This window comes from Heliconius melpomene, chromosome 12 (assembly GCF_056956725.1).
Source record: "Heliconius melpomene rosina isolate 202511_hmr_F chromosome 12, ASM5695672v1, whole genome shotgun sequence".
Lineage (NCBI taxonomy): Eukaryota > Metazoa > Arthropoda > Insecta > Lepidoptera > Nymphalidae > Heliconius > Heliconius melpomene.
Window position 1 is genome coordinate 14,556,763 of NC_140400.1, and position 13,953 is coordinate 14,570,715.

Consider the following 13,953-nt stretch of genomic DNA (forward strand, 5'->3'; position numbering starts at 1 on the left):
CTGCATCACAGAGTAAATGAGGGAACCTATTTCCCAGTGTTAAGACGGCCCCAAGCACCACAACATTTTCGAAACTTTACAAATTTAGTGACGAAACTTTACGCCGTGCTTTGTTTGCCAAAGTGGTGAAATGAAAATAGTTTCTCTTCTACAGAGAATGTCTGTCAGAAGATGTCCCACTGCTGCGCCATCATTATTATTATATTATTACCATACCTACATTTAATTAAAAATTGATAACATTATTTGATTGAAATTTTCGTTATACCAATAATAATAAGTTAAATAAGTTGGGAAACGGAGTGTCTTAACACTAGGTTTCCTCTGTCTACCCTGCTGCGTGCGGGATACAACGTGGCGTTAGAAAAAACATTAATTTTTATATGAAGATCCCTAAAATAGATAAGAAATAAATCTAAGAAACAAATATGTTAGTAAAATTACTTTTAAATTGATATTTAATTAGTTATCCGTCTTCAAACATTGCTTTGTCTCTGTTGACCCCATTACGTAATAGTTAAAAATAAGTACTTAACGACTTGGTCTAAATTAGATTAAATTCTAATTAGATTATGATTTTTATATATTAATATATGACTAAATATTTTGTTTCCTCGAATGGGAATCGAATCTACAACCTATCGCATTTTTAGCCATTACTCGCTAGTGCGCCATGATTGGCCAAAATCCTCAGAAATTAACATTTAATATTTTCATTTTTCGCTCTTGGCGTTCTGCTAATGAACTCGTTATGCCTCCAGATTTGACAGGAAGTGGGAGCCGAGTGTCTTAACACTAGGCTTAGATTATAACACTAGGCAGTTTGCTGAAAAAGGGTAGAGGGAAGTATTTTTACTCGCATACAAAGATCAATCTAAATGCTTAAAAACGATAGTAGGATTTTTATAGGATTGCCACGTGCACGTCACTTTAATTTGGGTTTCATTCCACCTAATGCTCACCATATGTTAATTTTAGTAGATTTATTATTCATAAACATACAATATCTGTTTTATTTAAGTGTTTTCGTATGTTCAAATGTTGATGTCAAATGGAATATTTGATTAAAGTGGAAATTTTTAACACTTCAATAGCGTAACGAGAATTAAAAAAAAAATTGAGTAGGTACTTAAATATTTAGTTTTTTCTTTTTGGAACTTTGGACTTGGAGAGATCTTCTACTAAGCAGATTAATAAAATTTCTATGCATGCCGTAAATATTTTCCAGTAGGATATGTTAAAATAACATTACTTTCGAATTCGGTAAATTGTTCACGCTCGATTTCAAAATCTTATAAAATTTTGGCTTTATAGTAAATAGCTACCTAGCTTTTTGTCAGCATCACGCTATATCCCGCACATAGCAGGGTAGGCAGAGAGAACCTGGGAATGTAGTGCTAAGATATTCCGTTCCAATTAATACGTTTCTTTCTACTTTTCTTTCTTACTTGCCGTTCAATTCTGGAGGCATTGCGTGTTGTGTGGTGAAACTCAACGCCACGCTTAGCCTCGTTACCAGAGCGAAGAAATGAAAATATTAAATATTTAATTTGCTTGAGTGGGAATCGAACCCACAACCTATCGCGTGTAGTCGCACGCCATTGCGCCACGACTGGCCTATTATTATGACAAGAGATGTGATTTTCTAATTATACTGTAATCTAGTTTGATCATCCAAGACTGTAGAAGTTCAAGGCTGACTCCGTTCAAACATTATTTACGGTGTTATTTGATCAATTCATATAAATTGATAGTGCTAAGAAACAATTGGGATTTGCCTTATTAAATGTTTGTTCAATATTACACTCAATTATAGGTAAGTACTCTAAGGCAACGGCCTTTTTATAGACCTTTTTATAGGTACAACGATACCAAATAATCTACGAATAAACACGCCATCTCAAGATTGCTCTGAAGATCGATCTCGGAGTTGAGAGATTTATGAATACGAGCCTATTATATCGATACCTTAATTAGCAAACCATTTAACTTCATCTACGTGAACTTTATAAGAGACGCCGAAAATGTTGTTATTTTTGGCAGACCACTTATAGACTGATTGTCTTAAATATGCAGTTACGTACCCTATACGTACGTGTACGTTACAAAAAGCTAGGTAGCTATTTACTATAAAGCCAAAATTTTATAAGATTTTGAAATCGAGCGTGAACAATTTACCGAATCCGAAAGTAATGTTATTTTAACATATCCTACTGGAAAATATTTACGGCATGCATAGAAATTTAATTAGTTTGCTTAGAAGAAGATCTCTCCAAGTCCAAAGTTCCAAAAATAAAAAACTAAATATTTAAGTACCTACTCAATTTTATTTTTAATTCTTGTTACGCTATTGAAGTGTTTAAAATTTCCACTTTACTCCCTATTTTACTACGAATACGTCATTCAAGATAAACCGTTATTTTTTGTAGTGTATTTTTCTTATTAAAAGTGTGGTACGGAAATGTGTTAATGGAAACGGAGTGTCTTAACACTAGGTTCCCAAGTTCAATCTGCCTATCGTACTATGTGCGGGATACAGCGTACACACTGTATGCCCATTCTCTCTCCTCTCTCTCGGTCCTATGCATTATTAGTCCCATCTGTTGGTGGGGTCCGCTCTCCTCGTGTTTTGTCTCCACTTCGCTCGACTGGACGCATCGTGAGCGGGAACGTTCATGATATCTTAATGATATCTGCCCATCACATGTTCGGTCTTCCTCTTTTTCTGGACTCAAAAATGTATTATTATATTTCTTATTAAGTTAACATTTCACAGGCCTATTTTAAATGTTTTAACGCAAAACCTTCCGACGTGTATGGAAATCCCACAAGAATCAAACACGAATCAATTATCTCATTTATACACTCTATAGAGTACGTGAGTATTAGGTAGGTATTCTGGCTTCTGACTATGGGGTTTTTATCATCGTCATCGTCAAGTGGAAGATGAATGTGACAAATATTTATTTTACTTGTTAATCTTTTAAACGATCTAGTATTTTGTAACTGTAAATATATTTAAAAATAGCTTTTAGCCAAATAGAAGTATTTAGTTTACATCGATGTAGCGATTAATATGGTGTAATATAGCCCATGTCCAGCAGTGGGCGGGTTTCTAGCCTAATATAACATATGGACTATCTGATATACCTACCTTGAGCCCAGTCGTAGCGCAGGGGCACAAAGTGTGACTGTAAAGTCGACTGTTAATATGAAAAACTTCTATTTATCTTCATTTAAAAGATTTTGCGTTCCTACACATGTACTTACATTGATTATAATATTTTCTTTTGAATATATTAAGTAAGTAGAATAAGCAAAGCAAATAAAATTATATTTACTACTTAAGTAGTAAATAATATTTTTCTGCATATCATTGCATTTTATCAATAAACCCAGTTGTATTACAATTTACGAGTCTTAAATTCATTACTTTTTTTAAAATTTTTCTTATAAAAACCCTTTTTTTCTTTAAGATAAAATATTAAAAACAAAGACTTAAACGGTATGTCAATTAAAATGTTAATTAATGTTTCTGCGTGTGGAATTTAAATTCAAATAACTAGCGACATCTAGTGATATTAGTACTTACTATTAAAATACTTGGTTTGGTAAAGACTGCTAAAACTTCGTTACTAATAAAACTTAGAAAACTATTGATAGATGGCGCTGTTTTCATAATTGTTACCGGTCGCACTAAAAGATGGCGGTTTGTGTTAAAATAATATTAAATTAGGACACTTTTTTCATTTGGACCGTCGTCGCTTAGCTATGGGTTTGATTTACCTACTTTGGAAGGAATGTATTATTTTCCTTTACTTTTCGTTGTTTACAAGAAGCAATATCTCGAAATTTGGATGAAGCGCGGGAAATTAAATCTCTTAGGCTTCCTCTGCCTACCCTAATATATATACACAATTTAAAAAAAAGACTTCCACCGGATCCCATATTTAGAACTTAACCGAACTCTCATCCATCTATCTTTGAAGTGTATCTTTTTCAATAAAAAAAGAATAATCGAAATGAAGAGTACTGAGGTAAACATAAAAAAAACAGTCGAATTGATAACCTCCTCCCTACGGAAGTCGGTAAAAAAGAGTTTGAAGAGGAGAGTTTTTGTGAAAAAAGCTGTAATTTTTTAAAGTGTTCAAGAATATCGTGTATAATAAGGAAGCACTTGTATGTGCTATTACAAAAAAAAAATACATCATTTGTTAACAAATCGCATATTAAATATTAATCGATTTGATCGGGACCTATCAAGTTCAGTCAGGCAGCGAAACGCGCCACCGTGGCGTCGACATCTCATTTTCTAAAACAAAATACATTAATATTGTAATGTTTATATAAAGAGACCGATTCGATTAATATTAAAATATTGAAATATATGATAATATAAAAACGATTTTCTTACATTATATTAGAATAGGACATTACTTTGATGTACTGACAAAAGCTCTTTATCGATAATTTGAAGATATAACTTTTAGGTAGGGATAATACGACTCTCGTATTTGGTATTAACCAATTTTACAAAAAAAGCAAAAACTGATCATGAGTGAATTTACTGCCCGACTCGCACTTGGCCAATTTGAGGTGGCCGCAACCGGCTGTATGGTGGAGATAGATGTCATTACTATGAGCTATATCTTTGACACGACTTTTGAGTGGCAATATCTTTGAAAAACACGATAATTCTCTTATAAGAACGAAGTATCTACCGAATTAATATTATGTATAAGAAAAACATACAACTAAAAAAGTTGTTAGAGCCACACATACATTGTTAAAACGGATGTTTTATTTTTTGATATCTACGTGTTATGCATTAATTTGATGACAAGCTTTTTTACCGCCTCTCAACGCCCAATGCCTCGAGAATACTGCGGTATTCTCGAGCCTTAATAAGAATAGAGTGTCTTAACACTAGACTCCATGATCCCTTTGCCTACTCTGCTATGTGCGTACAGCGTAAAACCTAAAGAAATGTAGAAATTTTAATACAACAAGCGTCTTAAAATCTATTTCATTTGCGAAATAAAACACACTTCAAAATATCTTCATGTTTATAAGTAAAAAAGCTTTGAGTTATGGATTATTTAGGTTAATTAATCAGATTAATTATTTAGGTTGTTAAAACACCTCGTTCCCCGCTTTTCGTCCTAATTTTAGAGATACTGAGAATTAAAATGTTGGGGAAACTCAACTCTGCACATCGTCTATCAAAGCTGGGAGATGGACATAAATTAAATAACATCCCGGAATGGGATTGAATTCATAACCATCACGCTTACAGTCAGCCACTGTCTAACTATACCAATTCCTAACTATTTAAAATACATAATAGCGCAATAAAAAAGTTATTTCGTATGAAAATCGTAACATAGGTGTTTTATTATATGTCTAACGTTCAGAAAGTCATTAATTTATTATTACGATGTAGGCCCGTGTAACGATTCAAATTTACTTTTACTTATAAAAGAAATTACATTTAATATATAACGAATCACTCCCACGAGTCACGAGTGGGAAATGGGAAGCGAGATTGAACCCATAGCCATCGCTGGGCCATAATATTTAAATCAATTAACTTTACACCTTTTGGTGTATTCAGAAGTCATTTATTCAATCGACATCACGATTTATTTCTAGTCACGTATTCTATGAACTATGAATGATTAAACTGAAAAACCAGTCAATACATCCGTCATTATAATGAAATACCTATTTATTATGTCTACATATAGGTAAAATATGTATTTTAGTTATTTTAGTAAATCGAGGAAAATAATGTTAATAAACTGTGTTTGTAGGTGAAGGCCAATTGGTGAAGGAAGAATGTTCTTCAGTCTTCTGATGATGATATTTTTAAAATTGTAAACATAAATCGCTTTGTGCGAGATATTTTTGAATGTCTGGTCGGTGACGTAATAGATATTGATTCTTTTTTAACCGACTTCAAAATACAAGGAGTATTAATTTTTTTTACAATATTATTATTCGATTTGTTAAGCTTCTATATATATTTTTTTATTCGCGTTAACGCCACTTCCGCATTGTACATTGAATAAAAAGTAATTCCATTCTACAATATTTGTAGGTCAGTAGGATAGCAAATAAAATAAGTCAATTTATTGGTTGTAGGTTCGAATCCACTTTATAGATATGCTTGTTTTATTCGTTTCCTAGGATTGCGGATTACCTATAGATTAAAGACATTAGTCTCTCAGTAGGCAGAATTTAGAGAACAGAGTAAATTAAATCTATAGTATCTCTAATTGATTATGTCTAATAGTTCTCTCGGAGTGGAGGTCCGTATGGGACCTATGTCCAACAGTGGGCTTCGTAAGGCAGATATGATCATGAATGGTTAAAAATATATACATTTATATTAAATAGGAGAGTATGAGAGAAATTATATGAAATAGTAAGATTTACGTATCTCTCTTATAAAGTGAGACAGTAAGAGATTATAAAGTGATAAGATAAGCAATTCTTCACTCCCTCAGGAACAATTATTTCTACTTTCGTCTACGTTGTAGGTTTTTAATTTAAGTTGGTTGGTGGAATATGTACTGTCTGGTTACATCGTAATGAAATTAAATTACACAGTCCGAAATTGGCCTATCTTCATCATCATCATCAGCTTCACGCTATATCCCGCACACAGCAGGGTAGGCAGAGGGAATCTAGTGTTAAGATACTCCTTTCCCCACTTTCGTTCGTGGCCTATGACGATTACGGTTATATATTATAGTTACGTATTATTATATTACAATACATAATACTTTAATACTATTATTTCACAGACATTTCTTAACTTACAAAGACTACGTAACAGCAAAATTAGTTTTTATTATTGTGTAAATTTAATATTTCATTAAGTTTAAATAGTTATATCTAAATTAGTTCAGGTATTTCAAAAATATTTATCTTCTTTTCGTTGGAGCCGTCTGCATAGATATATCGCAGTGTTGGGTTCCACCATTCAAAGGGTTCTATCATTAATTCTTTTATAAAATGTAAGTCTCGTATCACTAGCTTTAGTGCCTTCCTCCAATATACAGGAAATCCATAGAGATAAAAAATACAGACAAATATAAAAAATATGTTAATAATAAGTATTTCCGTATTGCTGATCTAATACTCGTATGATTATATTTAGTTTCGTGACAAAATATTTTTATCTGAATGAATTAGAAATAAATTTATAACTTTACGAAGAGTTTCAATGTCATGGGTTCTTATGATCTTTAAATAACTGTCGCTGTTCTAAGAAATATCTTTTGATACCAATTTTGAGAAACTTCATTATACAATTCACAGAAAATATTCATTTAGAATTATTATTTACGAATAGGTTTGTTAAATAAAATAGATTTAAGATTTCAGAAAACTATTAATAAATTTTGATTGATTGGATCACATTGGTTCGCATTTATGCAATGTTTCTATTTCATAAGATTTACTATTACTAATTTACTAATATAGCGTTCGTTTGTTTACAGTTCATACCAGTTCATAATATTCTACAAACCTTACTGTTTCATATCATCATTTATGTGTTTTCTTTTATATTATGTGATAATGAAATAAGGCTATTAAAAATATATAAATTCGTTAGGTAGGAGTATCTATTTTTTTATAGCCTTCACGGTGTATACCGCTTGTAGCAGGGTAGGCAAAGGGAGCTTATTGCTAAGAGACTCCGCTCTCCATTTTCTGCCGAATTTAGAAGGCATTGTGTGTTGAGTGGCGGAACTTAACGCCCCGCTTTATCTCGACATCAGAGCAAAATGCAAATATTAAATATCTTATTCCTCGAGTGGAAATCAAACCTACAACCAATAATTTTACATATTTTGTATATGATGTAAAATTTAATGCGCAATTTATTTACAAAGTCCCTGTCACTGTCCTACTTACAATATATTTTGTATATCCTATTGCAACCAGTTCAAGTCCTTATATAACTCGACTAGCAATTAAATACTAAAGGTATTGCCTACTAAAACATATAAGCCTTCTAAAGGCTAATATCTTAAAAGGAATGATTGTATGATAATATTATAAAATATTTTAGATATGAATTATTATTTTTTAAGGATTTTAACATCCTTAGAAAAAAAATATTAGGGATACAAGCGCGCTGTAAGCTCGACGATTCGATCGAGCGAGTTCGATTCCCACTCGTTGTTATGAAATATTTTTCATTTTCCTTTGATAGATTTGGTAACGAGGCAAAGCTCGGTGTTGAATTCTTACGTTACTTTATTTCTACAATTACGCTGACGCTTCAGCTTATGGAAAAAGTAGGGAAAACTGAATGATTACGTAAATCGAAGTTCTCTCAAATTACAGCCTAAAAATAATATATGAAAACTATTGAGCGAAGAAATAAAATTTTATTACTATAGCTAGCTATAAATAAAGATTCTTTTAGTATCAATGTACTATAGTGTATGAAAAATTCGGCAAACTACTTACATACTGTATTTTTATCTCAGCTAGTATAGGTAACGGTTGTAAGAGTAGCTTTTAAAACTATAATATTTAACTAAGAAGGAACGAGCCTGGCCGTGATCTGAATTACTATTATTTCCTTCACATAATAAACATGCGGCAACGATTGCACATTTATTTGGAGGGCAGAAGATTGTTCAATAGTTGTAAGGATAATTATAATATACTTTATTTGTAAAATGAGGGTATTTATTACGTATATACTTTAATATAATATGTGTAATGCAAAGAAATATATATTTTGTAATTTTGTTGTTCATTTCATTTGGGTTGTTTAGCTGAATGTAATAATTATGGGTTCAATTTCCACGTGTATGGTATAATATAACATTTATTTTTCTAGGGGCCGATTACGTAAAATAAGCGTGGTTTTGATTTTGATCAATGATTAAGTCATATTTAGGAGGATAAGCGAACTGCAGTGATTTAACACTACGTCTTTTAATCCTAAAATGACTTAGAAACTGGTTTAAACCGCGGAATAAATCCTGTTATATGTAATTAACTTGTCTAACTGTACCTTTTATATTTAATATATTCATACTCTAAACAAATAATCTCACAAATTGATATAGTTAGGATACAAGTGTAAATATAAAAGGCTAATATAAAAATAAAAAGGACTGGCCAATTCATTATTTCAATAGTGGTTCCGTGACAGTATAATTTATTCCATATGAACGAGTTCGGCCGAGACTTTTTACATAGGTTTTTACACTTTAGCATTCGAGTTAAGCAATTAATGGAATGAAGCAATGTCGTGATATTACATTTAAAAGTTACTACATATAAACATCATACATTTTGTAATATTTAGTAAAAAAATTGCAATAAAAAGGTATAATCTTGCATAAGGTAATTTTTATTAATGTAAAATTAAATTATATGAAGAATCGATATATTTTCAAAATATATATTTTTCTAGGATATGGCAAATTTAACCGCGATTTAATATTTTAAAAGTGATGATTAAGATAAACAAAAATGTAAAATGTATTGACTAAATTTTAAAATAGAATTGTGGAGCTTTTAAAGCTCCACAATTCTATTTTAAGCTTTGGTAAATCAAATTGTATGTTTTCATTGAGACATAGAGTTTTTACACTGTTATTACAACTTTTGCTTTAATAATCTTAGAAGATAGTATCATATTCAAGCAAAATATATAATATAATAAAAATAAATCTCTAAATCTTAGTAGTAGTGAAGTAGTTAGAAGTAAAGTAAGTAAGTAGTATAAATATAATACATTTTTTCTTTTGTTTCATCTTATTTTTCTACAAAAATATTTAAGTATTGACATTTGATATCCTTATCATTGACGTTATTGAGAAACACTTGAAATTGTCCAATTTTTCAATGACATCTATTTGTTGATTACTCCACAAATACTGTAATTAGTATTTATGTATATCCTTTGTACAGCTTTATCGCATCCTGTTTTGTATGTTTTTATATATTAAAATATAATATAAGTTATAAATATATTATTTGGTGATATCAAAATGCGCCTAATTTTTGAGAATTGTGTGTTGAGTGAACGGAGTTTAACGCCGCGCATCTGTACCAGAGGGGGCAAAAGAAATAATTAATTTCATCGAACCTACAATAATCACATTTATAGCCGGGTGTTGTCCCACTGTATCACGGCGCTACGGCCCAATTTTTTAATATTAAATAAATATATCTGTATGTAGATTTACAAGGTCTAGTTATAGTATACTACTCAGTTGGTTTGTGACTTATTGCAAGTTTAAATATCACTAGGCTAAGCTGTTTAATTTTTTTTATTATTTAGTAATGTGAAGGATAAAGGTAAATAAATTATGTATGTACATATACTTTGGTTGCAATTTCAGTTAATATACTCGTAATAATAATATTTATTAGAATATAAAGTAAAAATGTATTTATAAACTATAAGCAAAAATTAAATTCATATAATATTATTTTAATATATAAACTATATAAGGAGATAAATAACCTCATTTTAATTATATTTACGAAACATAGAGCTTTTTTGATACCCTTATTATTTAGCAAAACAGAATATTTACCTTCTGGACAAACCACGGATAGTCATCTTCGAAATACACACTTCCTTCACAAGGTATCCCATAGAAGAAGGAATTCTCCTCAGTCTCGGTGAACCTCAGGTTCCCTATATACCCCGAATGATAAGATATATTAATTCCATTCAACTGGACCAAATCTTCGTATTCTGGACTTTCAACACAATATTTATTCGGCGGATTAATATAATAAACTTGTCCTAGAGGACAACACTTTCTAAAACAATTGTTAAATTTACAAGCACATCCATATTTTCTTATTTCACCACTAACGTTTTTTGAATAAACATATTTTGATGGAAATTTTACACCATGTTTAACTAAAACACCATCTTGGAGAACCGCGTCTGTGAGATCGACGCTATTATCATCTTCACACAACTGATGGGTTTCGTTACAATTAACTAATATAAATAAGTTCAAAATTAAAATAGACTTATACATTATAAAAGAATACATTTTTCTTTTTATGAAAATTACTGTTGATTTCGTTTTGTAAAAGGTATCCACGCGCGCGGTCGACGCCGAATGTGCCGCGACTCGTGTGGACGGGTTGTTAGCGCTACTCTTATTTATAACATTAGAGGCATTCGAACCTCTAGATCGACATAATTATAAAATACGCTAAGTTTTTGGTTAATTTTCCTAACTTTATGGTTAAAGTAATTGAAGATTAATTTATTTTATTGTTATATTGTAAATGGATGGCTTTAACATTATATTAAAATAGTTGAAAATAGTTTGTGACTTCAAGAAAATGCATTTTCATTTTACCTGTTGAATTCCGTTTGAGAATTAGACGGAAAGCGGTTAAGAGAGTGACTTAACACTAGATTCCCTCTGCCTATACCATGCGTATAAAAGCTTAAAGCTGATATTTCTAACTAGACTGACTCTATTTTACAAAATGTGAGAAATGAGTTTAGATTTCACGTAAATAAGACAAATTAGAATGTTTTCCTTATTTTGTCATACTGAAAATAGTCATCAAAAATATTTCCTCAAACTTCAAATGCATAAACCCAAAGCATAATAAATAATAACATTTTTGCAATTAGCTTACAAGTCATGAGGTGAATGACCTAAGTGATGGTCAAATATCTCAAGATAACCTGATTTTAGGCTTCTATTTCAGTGCTTTTTGACTTGACTCAAAATATAAGCATAATTACAGAAATAATAGAAGAATATATTTACATTTCATAATTTGTATTCGCAATAGCTTAAAATTAAGAACTTTAATATTGTTTTTAAATTTTACATATTTTACACAAATAGTTTATTATTGTTTTTATTTCCTTACTTTATACAGGATCTCAGGATAAACGTAAAGGTTGGTTTCCATCCTGAAATTTCGGCGAAATGTAGGGAACAGAGCGTCTTAACACTAGGTTCCTTCTTCCTAACCTGCTGTATGCAGTTTACAACTTGAATCTAAAATAAATACCTTTTTTTCTTCGCTTCCATGGTCTAAGCCTTAGACTCTAAGTAAAATAACAAAGTCATATACAAATATGACACTGTGTCATGACACATTCTAAGTGCCCGAGGTAACTCATATCACAGGTAGAGACGGTTACATCCAAACTATTAACGAAATGAAATATAGCCTTCCTTGATAAACGGTACAGTAGTTCTTGAGATTAGCTTAAGTATAAGCATAGATAAAAGATGTTTTTTTAATAAGCTTATTATCTTATTATATCACTGAATCATAACTAATGATAAGGAAAAGTAATATCGGTGTTTTCCTACATATTGTCTTGATGTCGAGAGACTCTGTTCTCTCGCTTTTCACCGGGGTTTGATACTAATCGTTTTGCATGCTTATAGAATGGCGGCGTTCAACGCCGCTCTGTGTCTTGAAAACAAAGCGAAGAAATAAAAAATATTTATTCCCAAGAGTGAGAGAAACCCACAACCCTCTTATTTACAGTCATACACCATACTACACAGTTTTGTTATTTCAATCTGTGACTCATACATTGTATTTAAAGCTAATTGTACGCTTATTAACGTTTCGTTTCAGGATTTAACAAAGATAATATTAATAAGTCCACGAACTAAGGTTTTGAAAATCATTAACGAGAAGCGTTGTCTGTATCACGTAGGTCTTTTGTATAACACATTTAGAACTCCATGAAAATTTATAATGAGCCTATTTTTGGTACAGTACGGACCGTACTGTTTAACTTATGCGGGGTTCCTGGTAAAGATTTTATTAATTGAAGAATTACTTATAGGTCCCGACTGTTAATCCTAATAAACTACTGTTTATTCCCGACTGATAAGGGAGGGTTATGTTTTTCGCAAAAACACTATACACAATTTTTTTTAACGTACTTCAATCGGGGTGCAATTACAAATGTCTCATTACAAATGGTCAATTACAATGGCAAACATTACAATGGCAATTACAAATGGTCATGACTTCAATTTAATTTGTCGTAATTTTCTCCGCATAGTATTACAAACCACGACGTTGGGTTACGCCTTCGATTATGTAAAGTAAAAATTGTAAAATTCATTATCTATATATTATACGAAACCACGGCAAGACAACGAGGAATGAAAGCTCTTTTAATTTAACTTGTTCTTTAACAGGACACACCTACAGTATTTCGGTGAAAAAATATATTTTATGAATGTCATACTAATTTATAGAGTTCGATAAGAATACTCAGAAGCTATGTTAAATGGAAGACGTTATAGCTTACCTTAATAATTATTTGAAGTATTCGACTGTGTTAAAATAAACTATATTTTACAATTCTACATTCATCATAGATAACAAAAATATGAATGTGAAATAAGAGCCAAGTTAATTGTTAAGTTCACTGACAAAACAATTGGAGATCTATATGGGTGCCGAGTTCTGTTCACTCGGAATAAAATTGAAACTTCAAATTTTAAAAAAATATATTAATTTTTTTTTTTATCTTGCATTCTTTATTATATTTGCAAGTTCGTGTACTCCCAGCGTCTACTAGACTATATGAGGTTGCAATGTGGTTTGGTGCCTGGTGATAAAAAATAGCCAAGTTAAATTTAGACAGCATATTTACGTGTATTAATATAGATGATATTATCAAAAAAACAATGAATTCCTTCTATTGTTATTTCATTTTAAGGTTTTTGTGGTGTCGCCCACAACGTCATTAGCTTGGACTTTATGACGGAAATTGTTTCGTCATATAGAAAGCGTCATCGCTTAGATGACACGTAAGTTCTAAGTATAAAAATATTATGGTTTAGTATCTATTAATTAAAAAAAACTATTTTTATTGTTTCCACAAGTTTTTCGGGATATCCTTTCATAGAGCTCCCTGCACTCCATGAACTTAGAACAAATTTCAGC

At 31.1% G+C, this 13,953-nt stretch overlaps 1 protein-coding gene across 2 annotated transcripts in view; it reads right to left on the bottom strand.

The window, feature by feature from the left end:
• The window catches only part of LOC146534095 (G-protein coupled receptor Mth2-like), a 35,482-nt gene extending 24,356 nt beyond the window's left edge, over positions 1-11,126 (bottom strand). The window contains exon 1 of one of the 2 annotated variants that reach the window (XM_085195108.1): positions 10,581-11,126. In XM_085195108.1, the coding sequence (XP_085051234.1) occupies positions 10,581-11,054 (474 nt within the window). In that variant the 5' untranslated portion in view covers positions 11,055-11,126. The remainder of the gene's footprint in view (positions 1-10,580) is intronic. The other variant, XM_085195122.1, reaches the window with a different exon arrangement.
• Positions 11,127-13,953: the final 2,827 nt, after the last annotated feature.